The sequence below is a fragment of the Trachurus japonicus genome, chromosome 6, assembly GCF_045865225.1.
Source record: "Trachurus japonicus isolate A0001 chromosome 6, Traja_1.0".
NCBI classification, from domain to species: Eukaryota; Metazoa; Chordata; class Actinopteri; order Carangiformes; family Carangidae; genus Trachurus; species Trachurus japonicus.
The window spans coordinates 12,481,967-12,501,922 of record NC_140912.1 but is presented as its reverse complement, the minus strand read 5'-3'; the positions used below and the strand labels follow the sequence as shown (position 1 = coordinate 12,501,922).

The 19,956-nt window shown below is 40.0% G+C and overlaps 1 protein-coding gene across 6 annotated transcripts in view; it reads left to right on the top strand.

The window, feature by feature from the left end:
* The first annotated feature begins 919 nt into the window (after positions 1-919).
* The window catches only part of ano3 (anoctamin 3), a 36,949-nt gene continuing 17,912 nt past the window's right edge, over positions 920-19,956 (top strand). For 2 of the 6 annotated variants that reach the window (XM_085778879.1, XM_085778878.1), the window contains exons 1-6: positions 920-1,105; positions 13,566-13,772; positions 16,600-16,730; positions 16,846-17,001; positions 17,149-17,249; positions 17,346-17,390. In XM_085778879.1, coding sequence (XP_085635005.1) covers positions 952-1,105; positions 13,566-13,772; positions 16,600-16,730; positions 16,846-17,001; positions 17,149-17,249; positions 17,346-17,390 — 794 coding nt within the window. In that variant the 5' untranslated portion in view covers positions 920-951. Of the gene's footprint in view, positions 1,106-3,675; positions 3,928-13,565; positions 13,773-16,599; positions 16,731-16,845; positions 17,002-17,148; positions 17,250-17,345; positions 17,391-19,956 lie in introns of those variants that run through there. The other 4 variants (XM_085778880.1, XM_085778883.1, XM_085778882.1 and 1 more) reach the window with 4 other exon arrangements.

Sequence of the window (19,956 nt, the reverse complement as noted above, 5' to 3'; positions counted from 1 at the left end):
AGATCTTATTTTCCCATTGTAAACAAATTAAAATGCATTATTGTATGCTAATTTGGTTGACCTTAGCAGTGAACTGTTTAGGATTCAGAATGGTCGCCCCTCGACATTATGTAATAATAAGGCATTATCACTACAAAATAAAGGCTCAGTGGCTATATGCAAAAAGGGTCAACATGAATTCATAATGTGCATCTATCCATTTTTAGTCTAACTGTGCTTATTATTCTCTCTCTAAACGTAATACAGTGTGTTATGGTAGTTTGTCATGTGTGCAGAAGGATTTAGGAAAGAACAGTTTATTAACACAGTTCTGAACATGAATTCACATCCTAAATGCACAGTTGAAAAGAATAACATTACACAATAATGCAGGCCTTTATATTTAGACCTTTTTTGTACATTGGGTCAGTGAAGTCTTTATGCCAACTTTTATTATTTTCCTTTTGCTAAAAAGAAAAAGAAAATATTTCACAGTTTGCTCTTATTCTTTCAAACAAAACATAGTAACAAAGTCAGAAAAATGTTTAATCTGGAAATCATCTATGCCCAAACAGTGTAAGTTAAAACTTGTTTTACTGGTTTTAATTGACAGTCTAACCTGATCATGTGAGTTACACAGCTGGTTTTATTGAGAGGCCCTTTTTGCTCCCCATTAGTGTCGAGTGTCAGAGGGTAAAAGGAATTTAAAAGAATTGTTAAAAATGTATGAGCATAGCAACATGAGAGGGACAAGTCAGGAGCTGCACCACTGTGATCACCTGCTAACTCTACTGATCCGATCACACAAGCTATTACATTCTGCCACCAATGACTTAAGCAGAGGTACAGTAATAATGGTCTGCATATAAGGCACCCTTCAAGATCAAAGCAACAATAATAATAGTTTAGGAACACACTCTGATTGCTGTGTTTTGTGTGTGATTTGCAGGATCATGTCGTCAGGACAACTGCATGTTTGTGCCCCTGCTGGACAGTCAGGCCTCCAGCTCCTCTGGAGGAGACAGGCATGCTGCTATCAATCGTACCATCAGCCACTCAGCGTCGTGGAGCTCCTCGCTCACCAACAGCCTCCACTCTGGGGTCACGGAGCCAGACCAACTCTCCGGTGAGTTTGCCAACAACAAATAAGGACGTGTCTTACCCGTTGTGCATCTTGCTGCTTATTCTATCATTGATAGATAGTTCATGAGGTTGTTGACCATTGGCGTCTTCGTGCTGTGGGCCACTGGACACCGGTTGCACTCAGCAGGTCAACAGCACGACAATGATCGGCTGTGTTTACACTGTCTGCACCTTGCTCTGATCTTTTAGAGCAGCTTCATTAGCAGATCTTTGGCTGCTAAGCCTCAGCGCTGCCAGAGGTAGTAACTTAGCAGAACGTCTTGATGTGAGATGTTACAGTCACTCAGGAGCCTCTTGAGTGAGAGTGAGTGGGGATTTCTCTGATTATTTGAACAGCATGCAAACACAGAGATGTGATGAATTTTCATTCATAACATTTATGTTTTTGAGTGGAATATTTAATCGCTAATTTAAGTGTCACATTTAATAAACCTATTGATTATTTTTGTTATATAAGCTCTGACTACTTGGTGATATCATATCTTTTAACTGTAAAAAATGATTGCTTTACTTTAGATGCTTTAGATGATGATGATGATGATGATGTGACAGTTGGCTGGTGCTCTATGTGAGAAACAATCTGTGGTTCTGTATTTACATGCATAGGCTGAAGTGAATAATGCAAAAACCCATTGTGGTTTGAAATGAAAGCTGACAGCTCTGTTAGTCATCTTTTAAACCACAGGGTGGCAGTATTTTATTTATCTAAAAGCCTGCTCCCTCTGCAGCCTGTCATCTGACCTACATCTCTAAACTAACTGGAAGGAATGGAAGAGATGAAATTTTAAATGGCAAATGACCCTATAAAAAGTTGCTTATTTATTTATTCATTGGCCCAGCGGAAGAAATGCATTTGCCTGGTGGTGCAGTGACATGCTATATGGGTTGTCACACACAGCTCTTGCCACCAGTGCTTAATAAACATCAGAACAGTGGGAGGAGGAGAGGCGTGCTGAGCTGCAAGAAAACAGATGGTATTTGCATCTATGACAGATGCCAGACTACTCCACAGAATACCAGCACAGACAGAGAGTGAGAGAAGAGTGGGACCACAGACCAAACTGCAGCCTGTGTTAAAGACTGACCACATCACAGCAGCAGTTCACATAGAAATAACATGAAGAATATGCCCCCCCTCCACACACACACACACACACTCAGGGGGATCGGATGCTGATTGGAGGTCCACTGGTCTGCGGCTCAGTGTGGCTGACATTGAGATAAGACCACTGACCTTGCAGATACGCCACAATAAGATTGAGGCAAAGTGATGGAGAATATTGTGTGGTTTGTCTTTATAATCTTACAATGCCGGTTTTACTGTCACATAAATTGACTGTGATCAATAATTCCTCCATTTCAATTTTTCATTCCATGTGTAGAAGCTGTAAAAAACAAACAAAAAAAACAACAACCATGTTTTATACTATCTTATTATTAATTTTTTTTTAGTTTTTTTTAAAATAAACTAAATGTATTCTTAATATAGCCCCATTAGAAAACACTTAACTTCAGTACAACGTCTTTAAATTTTTACCAAATGCTCCATCAAAAATGCCCTCAGTTTTAGTGCGAGGCTATCAAATTATACTGCAGTCATTTTAACCATCCTGCTCAGTTTTCATGGCTGATATTGTATTTTCCCTCTGAGAAGGGATCCCCTGCCTCAGCAGCAGCAGCAGCAGCAGCAGTGTGTCTGCACAGCTGATCTGTGAGCCCTGTAGTTGTAAGCTATAGTATTGATTGTTTAGAGTTTTTCTCACACCTCTCAGTCGTAAATGTCTGCCAAAGCAAACTCTTCAGCCTAAAAAAAAGAAGAAAAAGAAAGTCAGCTGGTCCATGTCCCTTTATATTTTGGTCAATTGTTCTTGGACTAAATAAGTTACAATGAAGTCTGACAGTGACAACACATTGTCATCTGTGATTTATGTTGAGGATTACACGCTGGTCGGTGAGTTTAGCCACTCTGATGGTCTTTGTGCATGTGGAATCCTATCTGACTTTCCTGCAGTAATACATCACAGTCTGTCTCAAAAGGCTGTCCTATATTTAGACTGACTTCTCTGTCAGTGAAGTATCACTTCATGTAACAATATGAAGATCCCAACAGTATTATCATGCCTTCATTTTGAAATAATGGTGGCCCTAAAACTAAAGAAAAGAAATGAAATGACTATGGATAGGCCAATTAAAGGTGTGATATTTGCATTTGCCTCTTTGTTTGCACTGCACTGATATTTCACTCATCCTGTATCTTTTTTTGTACCTATCGTCCTCACATTATGACCCCTGAGGATCCACGCAGCTTTCAGCTAAAACAGAATGATTGATGATCGAATCGATACACGTCCTTGTCAGTCCATTTGAGATCTGCTGCCCCTGGTCATTTCCCGCAGCTTATTTGGAGTCGGTAAATCAGGACGGAGGAGGAGGAGGGGGCGTGTCCATCTCAGGACCTCCCCTACCGCCCGTCACCATGACAACAGCCGTGGATGATGATGGTGGTGGTTTGTGGTGGTGGTGGATGGGGAGAGCGGAGTGGGTTGAGGAGGGGAGGGGGGAGAGGAGGGGAGGCTGAGCATGCGGAGCTGAGACAGGTGTTGCTGAGGGTTTGCGCAGCGCCTGTGAGATCGCCTCGGCAGCATGGGAGCAGAGTCGACACCTACGCCTCCTCTCCATAGTTTCTCATGTATCCCGCAATTTTGCTCTTCGTAATACGGAATTCGTTGATCAGCGCTGGAAACCAACTGAACGTCGCAATGGTGCACCACTCGGGCTCCATCCAGTCCTTCAAGCAGCAGAAAGGTTGGTCGCTGGTGTGACAGAGATTTATTTTGGAGCTGCTGAGCGTGATGTGCGCGCCGTGACTTTTCCCTCCTAGTTGAATAGTTTCGCGGTGTGAAATGTTCCTCAGAGGCGTCGGACTCTGTACTTAGCTGTGACAGTGACGCAGAGTTGGAGGTCTTCTTGCACGAGCCTCCCCCTGGGGATGAAGCCTGTTTCTCCACCGTTTTGATATTGTACCCACTTCTTGATGTTATACACTGTTTGTGAAGGAGTTAGGCTACAGAGGTCAGATGTGTCAGAGTAACACTTCACATATGAGTGAGCTGATCAGAGCACCAAGCAGTTCAAAGCACATTTGTGTGATGATGCTGTGGATGGTTGCAGTTATGATGCTGTGCAGGGAGAAAAATATGACCTTTCCACATTATTCCAGCAATGCAGATGTGTTTTTTTTTAATTTTAGAGATTTTTGCTGCACTCACAGTCGTGTCTGAATGTCATTCAAATATTCACAGCCTGAATAAACAGTGACAACATCGTATAGGCTACTGGGGAAATAACTGTTCCACACAAATCCGTTCAGGAGCCTGCAGAATAGTTTATGCTGAAAGTAGAGCCGCTCCTGTGTCACACACACTTGTCACAAATAGCTGCACTCAGACTTTGTGGTTTTGAAAGTAATACAAAAAAAAAAGATTTGAGTCTGCTTAAAGTTGATGTAGTGCAGTGACATGGAAAATACATTTCCACTCAGCAGGTTATTGACGAAGCAATATGAGACACCAGGCTCCAGCTCATGGGAGAGGACATTTGGTATTTTTGCATTCAGAAATAACTTAACATAGATCATATAACAGAATGTACAATGAAAGGAAGATAATTGGTCTCCACACAATGGAGTACATTCCTTCAAATCTATACATAAATGACTATCAAGTCATTGATCTGTTGATCTGCACCCTCCTTTTCATCTGGATTATAGCCCTACTCATCCACCAGTATTGATTTGAAGGCTCTTTGGGAACAGGAGCGGTTCCTTAACACTTTCAGTTAATTACACATGAGCTGGCTGTCTAAATTTAGATAAATGGTGAGGAAAGTTCTTGTTTTCATGCTGACGCGGCCTCATAAATGAGACCTCTTAGCGTTTATGCACCTGGCTGAGGAGGAGGTAAGGGTCTATCCCCCTGGCGTGTGATGAGAGGATGCTGAGCTGGGCAGTTAGAAATCTCATGAGTGAGGGATGCCCTGCTGAAGAGGGTGTTAGCTTATCTGCTCCAGCTCCCTTCGCTGGCTTTGAGTGTGAAAAAAAAAGCAGATATTACAGAGTGGGAAAAAAAAGAGTAGAATATTTACACTGACACGAGAAGTGTATTTCTTCAATCTTTCATCCTCCACCATGACCCACATGCACCCTGTAGACTGTACAACCTGGGTTAGAGCTTGTTTGTCATTTTATTATAATACAAATAGACCTTTGTTTTTTTATTATAGTTATCATTTTGTTTTATGAATGATGTTCCATGCAGCGATGCGGCAAGAGAAAACCATGTCTTATTTCATTATATATCACAAAGAGAGCCACTTCCTGGCGTGAGTCCAACCAGCAGGACGCATGTAGCACAGGATGGTATCAGATTTATGTAAAAATCTGGCTACAGGCTTGAGGGCCCACTCAATATGTCAGTGACTGCTAAGTGCACCATTAAATTGAAGGCAAACGGGGTGAATGTTGGCGCACAAACTCTTGCTAAGCAAAAATTCACAGGCTGCACTTTCACAAACAGTCATCAACACTATATGAGAGCATAAAATGCCTCAGGCTGATAATGCTTGCTCACCAGTGGAAAAGCTGGACAGAGCTGTGCTGTGTTTGAGGTGGAAATATTTCTTAGTGTAGCCAGGAGGCTAAGCTGTAACTGCTTTATAGTTGATCAATAAAATCTGGAAATTGATTCTAAAATCAACAGCACACCGATATAAATCAGTCTCTCAGTTCGCCTTAAGAAGTTCGCAGCTGAGCTATAGGTTAGAAGACAGTTTTGGTCGAAGACAGACACATTCATTACAAAAGTGAGCCATATGTTGGTCCAACTTATTGACAAACTAAACACTCAGTATCTGACATTAAGTGTTAGCTTTCAGCTCATAAAGATGTTAACCACTTCCTTGTTCACACTGCAATTGAGCTAATTAGTCCAAGTCAAATAAAATATAGCCTAATAGTGAACTGACTGATTTTGTGTGTTGGACCGTTGATCAGAGAATTGAGGTCACCTTGTGCTGCTGGATATTGAGACGGCATTTTTCCTTTTTAAAAAAAAAAAAAAATTTTATAGAGCAAACAATTAATCAATGGAGAAACTAATATCAGATTAATTGTTAATGACAATATTTTGTAATTACAGTGTATCATTAACATTGTTTCTAGCGCAACAAACTTCTCTTAAAGGTATTTAGCAATCAATATTAGATATACTGTACAGTAAGGCAATACCCTGCTTTTCCTTATGGAAATTGTTTATTGACTATATTATGTTTATGGATTGTCCCCTTTTTAACTTTGTATGTGCGTGTGTGTGTGTGTGCATGGGCAAACCTTTTGGTTGCACAGTCCTAAGCAGGCCACCTGTCCTCTTATGCAAGCAGACAGATGGTTTTATAGATCCAGACAATAAATTCAGGACAGATTTGGGGAGACGACATACAAACGGTGATTTAAACAGGCTACTGAAGACTATTAGGCAAACATTTGTTTTGTGTAACACGGCTTGTAAAAATAGCTTTTTGTCAAATTACCAGACAAACGGTTTGAAACAAAGAGGCTGTTTTGTCCTGCATTTGCAGCGTTAACACTTTGATGGTCTTTAAATAGTCGGCGGCTGTTTTGTTGCTAGGTTATAAGAACATTACAGGCAGACGTTTGGCTGCAGTGAAGTTCCTGTATGGTTTTTAATCACATAATGGTGGCATTATGGAACTAAAATGGTCTTCTGTGAACTTCATGCTTGATTTTGTTTACTGAGGACAGTGCAGTCCCCTGACGAGGTGTGTACCCATGGACACAACAGCAGCTTTGCAGAAAATCCTGTGACGTAGTCATCACAAGCAATCAGAGGGCATAAGAAGATAGTGTGACATTAAAAGAGGGGGGAAATATAGAGATTGAGAGAGAAGGAAGACGTTTAATCTGCTCAAATGATGCAGCCCAGAGGTTGTGCCAGGATTGTATAACTGGCCCCAGACAGTTTATACTCTGAGTAAAAAGTGCCATCTGCTCTGAGGTGTGTCCACTGTCGGACTGATGTGCTGAGCTGCACGTGACAGACAGATGACAAAGGACATTGAGATTATTAGGCTAACTGCAAGCATCAGGATTAATTATAATTATTGAATAAATTCAAATTAAAGAGTGTTCAGAATCTATGTGAACCCCAAATGTGAATGTATAACACAATAAATGTGGGTTTCTGTACACATACTATATACTGTATGTGTGCATTATTATTAGGCAACTAAATCACAAAAATATTTTTTTTCTCCAACTGTTTGTTAATAATTTTTCAGAGAAGACGTAACAAAAAAGCCACCCCTCTGTTCTATAATTGCCACGACTCTGTTCTTTCTCTGATCGTTTTAAGCCACAAGCAGCAAACACAGCCTTAACACGCTCTCAGGAAGAGGTGCCAGGTCATCATTCGGTCATCGTTGAAGCCTCTGTTTGCTAGTCAAGCTGTGAAACACATGGATGCATGTAATGAAGCATTATTCTAAAAATAAAAGCATTATGACATCCTCCTATACCACTGCCTGAAAGTATCTTCCACAGACTGGCAGCAGGCTTGGGGTTGCGAGTAACCCCCCTCTAGACATTGCTGATGCCTGACTGGAAGTGGAGCCTTGTGTCCATTAGAGATCAAGCCATAGGCTAATCCATCTGGTCCAGCGAGAGTCACTTTCATTCCATCCCTCCAAATAACTTTAACAAATCTGTCCTCTGGTATTTCTTCCAATCTTGACTCTACAACTTGTGAATCCTACCCAGTGGTGCTTGTGGGTCAGTAGTCTTTACCCTGGCCAAGTCTCTAAGCACCTGACAACTTTGTACTTCTGTTCACTCCATAGGATCTGCAGTTCTGTGATATCCCATTTAATTCTCCTCACATCTCTTATGGTTAATTTAGCTCCTTTTCTTCCCCATGGATTTTTGTGACCCTTGATTATTTAAACAAAACCATTGTAGGCCTGTTTGTTATTGATAATGTACAAGTAAAATACTAAATTTAGCAATAATTTATTTAAACTTTTTTAGTATAATGTATTTTTAACTTCACTTGTTTTTTTAATGCTGTTTAGGGGCCAAAAGTTCTAATCATAACCAATGCAAATCAGTGGTGCTAAAAGAAAAACAGTAAGTCAAAACTGCACATACTGGTGTTTGAAAACCAGCTCCTGTTCACTGTAGATGCTTCACACTAATTTCAAATCAAGTCAGTGATCTGGTTTCTCAGTGGGCAATACGGCAACAGTTTTTTTTTTTTAAGTATATTTTTTGGGCTTTGTATTGCCTTTAATTGATAGCACAGTCAAGAGAGAGACAGGAAATGGGGAGGCAGAGAGGGGGAATGACATGCAGGAAAGGGCTGCCCAATGCGGGATTCGAACCGAGGCCGCCTGCAGTGACGAACATGGGACAGCAACCGCAACTGTTTATGATCACTTCCACACAGTGTCAGTGTCAATTTCATTCACATTTTGAAGCTATGAATAGCGAATACAAGTGATTTTATAATAATATAAAAGACTGTATATATATATATATATATATATATATATATATATATATATGTCTCTCTCTCTCTCTCTATATATATATATATATATATATATATATATATATATATATATATTTAGACATATGTATCATATAATGTAAGTGTTTGAGTACTGCTGGTCTGCAAAATCTTCTGTTTACAATTTATAAGCCATACATGTTCTAAAACTAAATAATTCTTGCACTTTTATGTGTTTTTCTCATATTTTTTAATACATACACTTCTTGGAATATTCACTTCATTTACCTTTATTTTTTTACATGAAAATGAAAAATTTTGAAAAATGTCAAAGTTGTTAATGTCCTAGATTCTCTAGAATAACAATCTAATGTAATTTTCAAAATTCAAAGTATTTAAATGAGTGCCCTATAAAGGGTTAGTTGATTTGGTCAATAAGACAATAATCTATATCACATTTGAATAATAACCATATCCCATAATTAAATGAATGAATGAGTAACCATTGATTACTTATACAAGTTATTTGTACTTAACTGGATTAATTATAAAATCATTCAAGAGACTTCACATTTGTTATTCCACTCACACATCCTGAAAACCTGAAACAAAAACTGTTCGGCAGCTCGAGGACGTAATGCTTTTATTTTGATGGCACAATTTTTGTTTGTCTTATTTTCTTTCGTCACTTTTCTACAAACGAAGTATCTTTTCTGACATTACCACTGCACATACATGCACAAGTGACAGATCTTCATATTTTGAATGTAGCCTTATACTGGATATTACATTAATTCATCCAATATTTAAGGAAGAAGAGACTTGTTTTTCCCTGCTGTAAAGAATTTATTATTTAGTTTTATATGCTTGATGCAATCTTAAAATAACAGTGCAGCAGTTATTATAAACCAAAAAACTGGTATGATGCTGAATATATACATTTTCTGTTTCAACCAGTCAAGTTAAATTTTCCAGCTGTGAACAGCAAATACACTGAGGAGCTTAAATTTTACTACTTTATGTTTTATTTTCACACTTCTTGCAAGAATTGCATTGAAAATGCAAAAATATTCAGTGAAATCCAAACCTAGATCATCATTTGGTACTCACGGTTGCCCTTGGTCAGCTAGAACTGTCTGTGTGTTTTGAGTACTAACTATGCTGCTTAAGATAAGAGCTGAATATTCAAGGGCTGATAATGATACCAGTGTAAATCCTAAGTCTATGTGTCCTTTGATATGGTGCCAGGCGGAGGATGAAACACTCTCTAATTGCTCTCTGGGAACGTTTCTGTAGGGGACGTTTGCCTCAGTCCTGTTTCCACGTGATCACTTTTTAAATACCCGCCGCAGCGTTGGGTCCTGCTTTTTGTGAGCGTGTGTGTGTCATGTATTTACTTATTTTGCCCCAGTATGGTAAAGCAGGGATCCCCTGACAAGTGTTCCTGTGAGGGGAAAACAGTGATGATGTGAGTTGTGATTAAAAAAAAAATCCTGATACAGAATGTTCCCCAGTTGTGATGCTGATGCTGGGGGGAACATGGATGAATAATTAAAGATATAGAATAAGGAAACCAAGGCATGATGGGAAACAGCCCACTGACCTGAATTCTCTGTTTGGTACTTTGTGCAACATCCTTGGAGATAATGTGATAATGGATGCTGCTCAGGTCTCTCACAATGATCATTGCAAAATCGTGACTTAAAGCTAAAGAGATGTGTGTTTGTACACATGTTGGACAGCCTCCCCTAATTTTCTCAGTATTGTTTTTGCTTCTCCTGCAATCTGACAGATTAATATTGATCATAAAATCCTTGACATTTTTCAAATTAAATTCCTCCAGCTGGCTCAGAGTAGATTGGCTGCAGATGCACAGAGGAATAGCGCTGTGGCACTGCCAGCGATATGCTCACTCTAATGACAGAGACAATCAAGAGGAGCAAAGCGAAACCGATGAACACGACCAACATTTCAGATTTTTATGTTTGTCACAAACATTTGCAGAGAGTTACACAGTACAAACTGTACAAGGTAAACAATGGGGTATGGTATATGAAATATCATGCCCACACACATGCACAGACCAAAAGAAATCCTTTTAATCTCACATCACAAGACTGTCATGGACACGCTGAACAGGAGGGATCCAAATCCCGGATCAGGACCTTCCCTGAAGCTGGTCCAGCTTCCCCTCGGCTCAGCCTGAGTGGGTGTTTGTGAGAGGGCACACAGGATGATTGTCAAGGTCCTGTGTCGTGCTGATATGGAGATAAATTCAGAGATGTGTTTTTTTTTACCCCCGTATCACCTCACTGCGATCGTCCAGTCCGTAGGCCTCTATCTTTTTTATTCACCGCTCTTCTGTCGTCACTTCGTCCCACCTCCATGTGCAGGACTCAGACACTCAACTCCAGCCCACAGACTCCCATGCTCACGCACGTACGGTCCATGCACACACACATACACACAGGATTAACTTCCTCCCGATAAACCAGTTTTAGCCAGCACACAGCGAGATTAAACACAGGATTTCACATTAGATGAACCCTTTATATATTTATATAGACTTACACAATGCACTGCCTTCAGAGTGTGCTGCTAGTGGGACAGAGTTCGCAGTCTGCCGGCCTGAGAAAATGAAGCCAAAGCTTTGAACTGGGCACGGATTGTCAGATAACAATATTACATCCCTAATATCCACAGAAACTCGGAGATTTGACCAGTGAATTTTATTTTCCATCTACACGTGCTCTGAAATTTCCATGGAAGCAATTTCACACAACAGCAGCCCTGTCCAATTTGTGGATCTATTTTAAACTTTAAGGGTCCTTCGGGACCACCGAGCTTCCCCACTATGGACCCATTAGTTCTCTCTGTACTCTGATGTATCATCTCAGACATGTTGAGCCTTGCCAATGTCTGTTGGGATTACCTAAACCGCCTGGAGTCCAGTTAACGCACCTTTTGGCTACACATATCTGGCTTCTACACTGTAATCCTTGTTTGTGTATCGGCGTAATGGAGACAGAAGAGGCAGGGTCTTCTACCTGGACAGTTAGATGAAGTAAGGATGCATCCACTCTTCCAGTCGATCCACAGAGACTGGGAGATGATGGCACTTTAGGCTCCTGGCCTCTTGAGTGGCTCACCACTCACACCATTTTACAGTCCAGTCATAAAGCATGTCGTTGCTGCATTTGTTGCTGAGAGAAACAAAACCTTCTGCTCACTGGACCAAAAAAGTCTTTGCTTTCCAAATGTCACTGCAGATGTAATTGGTACAATATGACTCTTTACAGAACAATAGCTGAACAACCTACAGCTCAATTGAGTTAAATATTGAGTTTAATGGAACTGGAGTATGAAAAAGGAATGATGAGCTTGTGTATCCTGTAGAAATAGTTCTGAAGAAGAAGTTCTGCACTGGGAAATCAGTCAATCATCAGCCAGAAGGCAAGATAACTTTCCGACATGAACAAATAGATTCATTTGCAGTCTACTCATGCCTCGTTTTGCACTGAGAAGTTTTGATTTCATGTTTAAAATTTGAAATGATGAATTTGAAACTGTTTTTGAAAATAATTTTCCTCAGCTGAGTGAAATTTCCATCTGGAGCGGCACCGCTTCCATTCATTTCATATCTGAGGGGCTGCACAAGAAATCAGCAGCCTGATTGCTGCTTCCCGTGGGTCCTCATCTTTAACTGGCTCCATTCTCATCCACCAGCACTGGGAAATCCCACTGAGAGCCGTGTCATGAGAGTGAGTTAGTGCACGGCTTGCAGCGTGCGGCCCTCAGGGTGCAGAGTGAATTATCAAGGCATCTGAACGTTTCAGGAAGGTCGCTGAGAGAGTTCCTCACCGGAGGTAAAAGCAAGTCACATTCTCATTTCAGTGGAGTGAGCGCCTTCGTTTCATGAATAAATTTCGTCGCTGAAACAGCTGCCTGCTGTGAAGGTCGAGTACAATGTCCCGACTCCATTGGTGGACATTCATTATTGTTATTAACCTCTGACTTTCTCTTTACAATTCATCATTTCATTTACAATTTATTGGCCGCAAACACTAATTCAACCATCTTGTCAGCCCAACTATCACTGCACTCTTCCTCTTTAACAGCTGGAATAACCCTGAAAAATGACCTCTACTGTTAAACAATGTCATGCTAATGGGAAAGCTGCCGTGTGTAGCAGGCGGCACATTTCTGCATTGTTACCCCATGTCTTTGCTGAACCAGTTGCAGGATTGACAGGCATAGAGTGTGCATGTTCAGTTTTGTGGTGCAGCATCACGAGGCTTGTCTTAAGATATTGACCTGTGTGATTTGATGGAGGGGGAGTGCTGATGGTTTTAATGCACTCTATGAAGGACAGACATTATCAGCACCACTGTAGCCCATAAAGAGATGGACTCAGCTGATGGCTGAAGTGGTTTCCCCCCCCCCTTTTTTTCCATTCACTCCCTTTATTTCAGACAGTGCACTAGATCTGTAAAGTGCTATAGATAGGTTTTCTTGCATCTCACTTTTTTTCTCCCTTTTGGATTTTGTGTGCTTTTGTCATTAGACAAGTATGCAGGGCAGTGATGTTTGTCTGTCATTATATTCTTGAAGATAAGATATGATATAGATAAGAAACATGTGACAAACAAAATAACAAAATGAAACAATCAAAGGAAGCATTTTACATTACTACTACTCTGTTCTTCCTACAACCTTAATATTAAGATGAAGTATCATGTGTGTGTCTGTCTCTGTCTCCGAAAGTGTCTCTGACGAATCTATGTTTTCATTTGTCAAGTGTGTATGCATGGAGAAATTAAATGTAAAAAGTTTCCACTCTTCCTCCATCCCTCTCATCCTCAGGCATGCACACCAGCATCAGCGAGATCCTGAAGGAAAAGAGCCTGAAGCCGTCTCGCCGCAGCCTGCCCTGCCTGGCCCAGAGTCAGACTCATCCAGTCAACCTCAACCACTTCCTGTCCGTGCCTCTGAGCCCGGAGCCCAAACCAGAAGTCGATGGTCTGAGTCAGAGCATCAGCACCTCCTGCAGCCTCCTCCCCCCACAGACAGGTCAGTCCCCTGAGAGGAGCGTACAGACCTTTTCCTAAAAACCCACCAGTGGATGTGACACTCAAGTCATCAGAGAGTGACACTGCTGATGTGCTGATTTCAAAGTTAAGCTTAGGTTAGGTATCTGTGATCTAACAAAGTACAAAGGCTTCATTAAAACAAGGATTTTAACTTTGTGTGAATAGCACTGAACATAACAAGACAAGACCCAGCTTTGTATGCATCCATGTGATCATTTCAGTGCGTTGATTCAGATCATGTGTTTCTAGTACAGTTATATTTCTTTCTATATATTTGTTTTTGTAGGAACAGAGTTGGTTTCTTCTCAGTGTTCATCAGGCTGGTGACATTTAAAGTGTGTGCATGATACATTTGTGCAGATTGCGTCAACGCTGCAGGAGAATGTAGAAAACAGTCACGTGTGTCTGGTGCACTTTCACAGGGGGTGAGATAGTGCAGGAATAGGCTGCTGGAAGGAAAACAATGCATCATTGTATGGACTGGTAAAATATGAAAATTGCCTGTTGTGGTGAGGAATATTATTTAGTCTTAATAATACATTCAGAGGCCACTGACATTGAGGGCTCTATTTTTGTCACAAAGACAAAAACAAGCACCACTTCAGCATGTTGGTATTTTCCTGACCTTGAAATGTCCTTGGCTCAACCCACTGGTATTTTGATGCTGAGCACAGTGGTCGAAGACGTGGGAGGAGAAAAGGGAGGTACATGCAGATGAGCCAGCGCAAGGTGAGCTGTTGCTATTTTGGTGAGAGCGGTCTCTTCGACGATGTGCTGAGAATAGACATCCAGGGAGCAGGTTTGGGGTGTAGACAGGAGGAGAGTGTGAAAACAGAATAAGCAGCAGAGGTTGAGAGACAAGGACATCGCCAGCTTCCCACCTGTGGACAGTGACAGATGTTTTCACCACAGTAAAGCTGGATGAAACACATGTTGATGATTTACAATGTCAATTTAATTGGAGTCAACAGCAGTCAGTAACTGCACATGATGTGATTTATGCACAAAAAAAACGAGATGATCGTCAAACAATACAATAAAATGACTTTATTGTTGTATTTATTGTATTGTTTGACGATCATCATCATCATTGTCAAACAATACAATAAAATGATTTTATTGTTTATTTATTGTATTGTTTGACGATCATCTCTGAGCTGCACCTTAAACTGAGAAGACACTAGTTGATTAAAGGAGCTATATGTTAGTTTTCGCTATTGCTTCAATTGGCATTTATTTTAGTAGCATTAAACTTTGTCTATTGAAGTCAGCATACTAACTAGTTCATCCAATAGTGAATCACTGTAGCCTCCAGTAGTGCTGCTTAGAGTCTCCTGGCAAGAAACCACATTTGATGACAAGGAAAGCTTATGTATGGCATATTCAATATCTAATTAGGCCGACTCTATTGACAAAAAGTCCTTGTTACAACAAGCTATTCATTCATTCACGTCACATAGACTCTGACTTTAGTCTCTTTTTCTAACTCCAGTATACAGTATTTCCCACACTGATGTAATATAGAAGGTAACTACCCTCACAGTTAAATGTTGGAGGCCTCCAAAAGACTGTATAGTTTGTTTAGCTCCGCTTTTTAATGTCTAATATCAGTTCGTTTATTCAACTTTTTTTCTATTTTGTTTTTTTTCCTCCGAGCTGCATGATTTCTCTCTTTAATTTCATTTGTTTATTCTTCATATGTGTATCTTTGGGAATACAGCATGAAACAGAATGAATTCAGTCTGTGCTTTTGGATTCTTGTCAGCACCCCATGTTGCCCAGTCATTTTTCTGCACAGTTAAATCCAAATGGGCTGTCTTGGCTTTCAGTGTGAAGGCAATTCATAACAGAAAATGAAGAAGAAAGACAACATCATGGCAATCAGTTTTTCAGCCCCTTGTTGTTGTGGTGGTTGTGGTGTAATGGGTATTTTCCTCTACTTTATTACTCTACATAAATCAATAGCAAGCAGCATATTGCTATACCGTTTCACTATTCTTTAGCGATAGAGTGAGTGCGTTGTTATCACAGTTGTGGTCTTTAAATGAACAGAAGATAAAACAGTCTCTACAACCCCACATGGGATCAGGGAGGATGATGATTAAATTAAAACCAAAGAAATGCAGAAAAAATTGTCACATCTTGTGATTTTGCATAAAGACTAAATTCTTTCCTCACTTTCATGCTTCAATAATAAGCTAATGCACCACGACACATTGTTAGCCAGAGACTCTAATCTGATTAAAATGATGATTGAAGTGAAGTGCTTTAGAGTGAGTCTTTTTTTTTTGTTCATTCCTAAATCAGTCTTTTTTCTTTTCCCCTAAAACAATTTTGTATGTGTTTCAAAATATAAAAAAAAGTTATTAATGTTTTTTTACTTGTGTAAGGAAAAGAAGGTGATGACAGATAAGATAAATATTCAAAACACTGAGCTTCAGGGCTGTTAGAAAATGACTCTGCTTTGTTTACCGTGCCTCAACGTGTGGGTTTAACCACATGTTAATTTGTTTGTGCGCATCAGTGGGACGAGTTAAGACTTAGGAAGGAAGGAAACACGATTGGCGTTGTCTCAACATCGCTGCAAGGATCTGTTTTAATTGCATCAAGGTGTTGCTTTCAAGATGGTTCCCACGTTTAAATATCTTTGTCTTTTTTTTTTTTTTTTTAGCTCAGATCTAATTTCAATGTTTGCAGATTAAGGAACATATGGACTAACAAAAAAATACTTAGGCAGATGAGATACAATATTTAGTTCCTCAGCAGTTCAATAACCGTCTCATTGATTGTAATGTGTCTGGGTGCAGCAGAGGATGGCAAGGATCATTTTATGGAGGAGTCGGAGGTGACGACATGTGAGACGAGGGCGGACGAGTCATTTCTGCTACAGAAACCTGCCACTCGGGCTAAATTAGAGGCCCGCACAAACTCACTTCAGGTACTGTGTTCCCAGTCATCCACAGCTACTGCCATCAGTCATCACACTGTTGCACTGCTGTTGTTTTGTAACTGAACAAAGTCAGCAGCTCCGTGTCTGGCACTGTTTGCCACAGGGGAAGAATCCAGCTGCTTCCTCTGGACTCTTTTTCCGAGATGGGAAGAAGCGTATTGATTACATCCTGGTTTACAAGAAGTCCAGTCCACAGGTGGAGAAGAGGTGCACGTTTGAGAAGAACTTGCGTGCTGAGGGTCTGATGCTGGAGAAAGAGGTACAGAAAGAGATATATAACCGAAGTTAAAGCAGTTGATAGTCAAAAGAAATGGGAACATAACGTAAAATCTGACGTCTGGGGGGCAAACTACTGACTAATAATATTTACACTTCTCACATCTGTATTTATTTTTGAACTCCAAAGCCCTCCCTGACGAACAACGACATCATGTTTGTGAAGATCCATGCTCCTTGGGATACACTTTGCAAATACGCAGAGCAGATGAACATCCGGATGCCTTGCAGGTAGCTGTGCAGAAAAAGACCTGAATCTGTAACTCTGCCACATGAAGGTCATTTTTTTCTGTCATTTTCTCTAACTCATCTTTTTTTCTTTTTAAGGAAGAAATGTTACTTTAAAGACTGGAGGAGCAAAACCTTGGGCAGGTCAGTAGATTTAAGGTACTGGATAGTTTATTTCTGTTGCTGTGTCGACACAGAAAGCAGATTGCTTCTGTGTCCCTGCTGAATTTCATGGGCTGCACAGCGGCAAGGCTTAAGCACAAGTGTGAGCTGTGTTTTAAGAATGAAGTTCACCTCAGTGCAAGAGAGAAAGTTTCAGACTCATGTAATGACTGTTAATGAGCCCAGAATAAATCTGTCTATATCACCACTGGCTGTGTTTAGTATTTACAACCTCTAGGATTCAAATTTTAAATTAAAGTCAACTCCTGTTCACAGTGTGGCCGCAGCAGAAAATGAAATGTTTGTTAGGGAAGGTTTGCATCAATCAGCGATTAAGTGCAGCACTTTAATCTGCCAGGGTTTGCAAATGCAAGCATTGTTGTGTTTGCTAAAATAAATAGTGTAATTAAACTTTCCAACCTCTAGAAAAGGCACAGCCCTGGCATAGCATTTCTATGAAATACTTGTAATTTTTCAGTCTAACAACTGGAGTTGCACCAGCTTATTAGCATACTATTTTTAGAGAGATGCACTCGCACTTTGATGTGATGTTCAAGTGTTGTCAAAGCTCCTCACAAGACTCCAAATATTCAATCTCTTCATCTCAATGCAAACAGCAACAGCACAACAGCAGCTGCTTCTGGTCCACACACCATCCAATGGTTTAAAGCGCTTAAAAAACTGAAATAATGACAATTATACATGAGTTCAACTTTTTGGATCAAATGATATTACATGTGGTTTTGCATACAGGGACAGAAAAATGTGATGCCATGTATTTTAATGCACCAATTAGGATTTAGCAGTATTTGAATCCAAATGATGACAGGAGTGTTTTTATGACACTTGTCCACTAATAATCAAAGAATATGAAAGTACGCCAGAGAGCTGAGTTTAGTTGAATATTGTATTCACTCAGAATCAAACTATGTTTCCATTTTTTCTAGTCATCAATTCTAATACTGTAGTGAAATGTTTTTCAAGCTGATGTTCATAAATCTCAGCACACGGCCATTCACGCAACAACCACCAACCATTACGTCTAAAACAAAGATGACAGAGGTTTATGTTGGAGCTTTGAATGAGCTCTTGTAAAGCCCTGAATATGCAGTAGTGAAGTGAAGTGTGTTATTACTGCTGGTTGTTATCCATTAAACTGCAAACATGGTGTGACTCATGATGCTTTCAACCTCTGGCTTCGTTCTGAACAGAGCTCATCTACATAGTCAGGCGGGAAAGGTGCAACCTGACAGACTAACTATAATTAATGTGCTCATTTTAGCGTTTATGATACTTCACATTGACAACTGATGTCAAAAAATATTAAAAAGACAAATGAACAAATTATTAGTACTCATATGTTGAACTCAATTTATAGCAGAGATGCAGGCAACAATTTTGAAGGTTTATTATTTCACATTTACATAATATGTTCGTATTAGTGGTCACACATGCACATACCGACACACACAGAGCAACGGACAAACATCACTCGCCCACTGGGAACAAAGTAATTTTAAATCTTGAGAGTGATCCTAGTCACTGTGAGGAATGAGGATCATTATCTGTTCCTCCAAGCTGCTGCAGTCGTTCACTAAGCTGTTGTTCTTCTAAGAAAAATCTACTGGAGGAGTAAATAAGCTTTTATGTGTGTACTAATGGTCTTTCGCTAACTCGTGACTCCGTGAAGCTGAACAAATGGGCCGTGTGCAGGTGGTGACAGCCCGCTGCTCTGATATCATTACTTTCTATACAGTACCTGTCCTCTTAACACCAACATTCATAAAAGCTGTGTTCTCCACTCACTATCCCCATTTATATTCATTCAATCCATATCAGAGCAGCAGCCTCACGCATTAGTCAAAGACCTCTCCAGCAAATCTGGAGTGAAAAATCACCAAGCCGATTGATTTTCAGCCACACGAGCAGGCACGGTGACAGACTGTGGGTTGGTCCAACACTTCGGTCCAGACTGAGATTTCTCAAAAAGCCTTGGATATATAGCCTGAACATTTTGTACAGACACGCTTGATACCCTCAGGATGATGACTTGTTGTAACTTTGGTCATCCTTTAACTTACCATGTAGCACCATCCTCACATCCAGTATGCTGGTTTATGTTCAAATACCTGCAAATTAATTCCTGTACATTTCCATCCACCTCAGCTTTTACACATGTTTAATTTTAGCGTATATGCTAAGGTATGATTGTGATCATGGTAAACATCTGCCTGTTAGCTTTTGCTCCAGCTGGTAAACATACTCCTAGAGCTGCTACAGTAATAGGGTGCCACCCATATGCAAAGGTAATATATGCACAGACATTTCATTTTATATGTATAATATAAAAACTAATATGTTATAGTCATTTATGAAACCTTTACATTTTCAATATTTGCATATATGTTTAGCCAATACAATTATGTATGTATTTTATACAGTGGCTGCCAAAAGTCTGAGACCACATTCACAGAATGTGAAGACAGACATGTTTGAAAATGAACAATTACTTGATATTTATCAAATATATATATATTCATGTATTTGA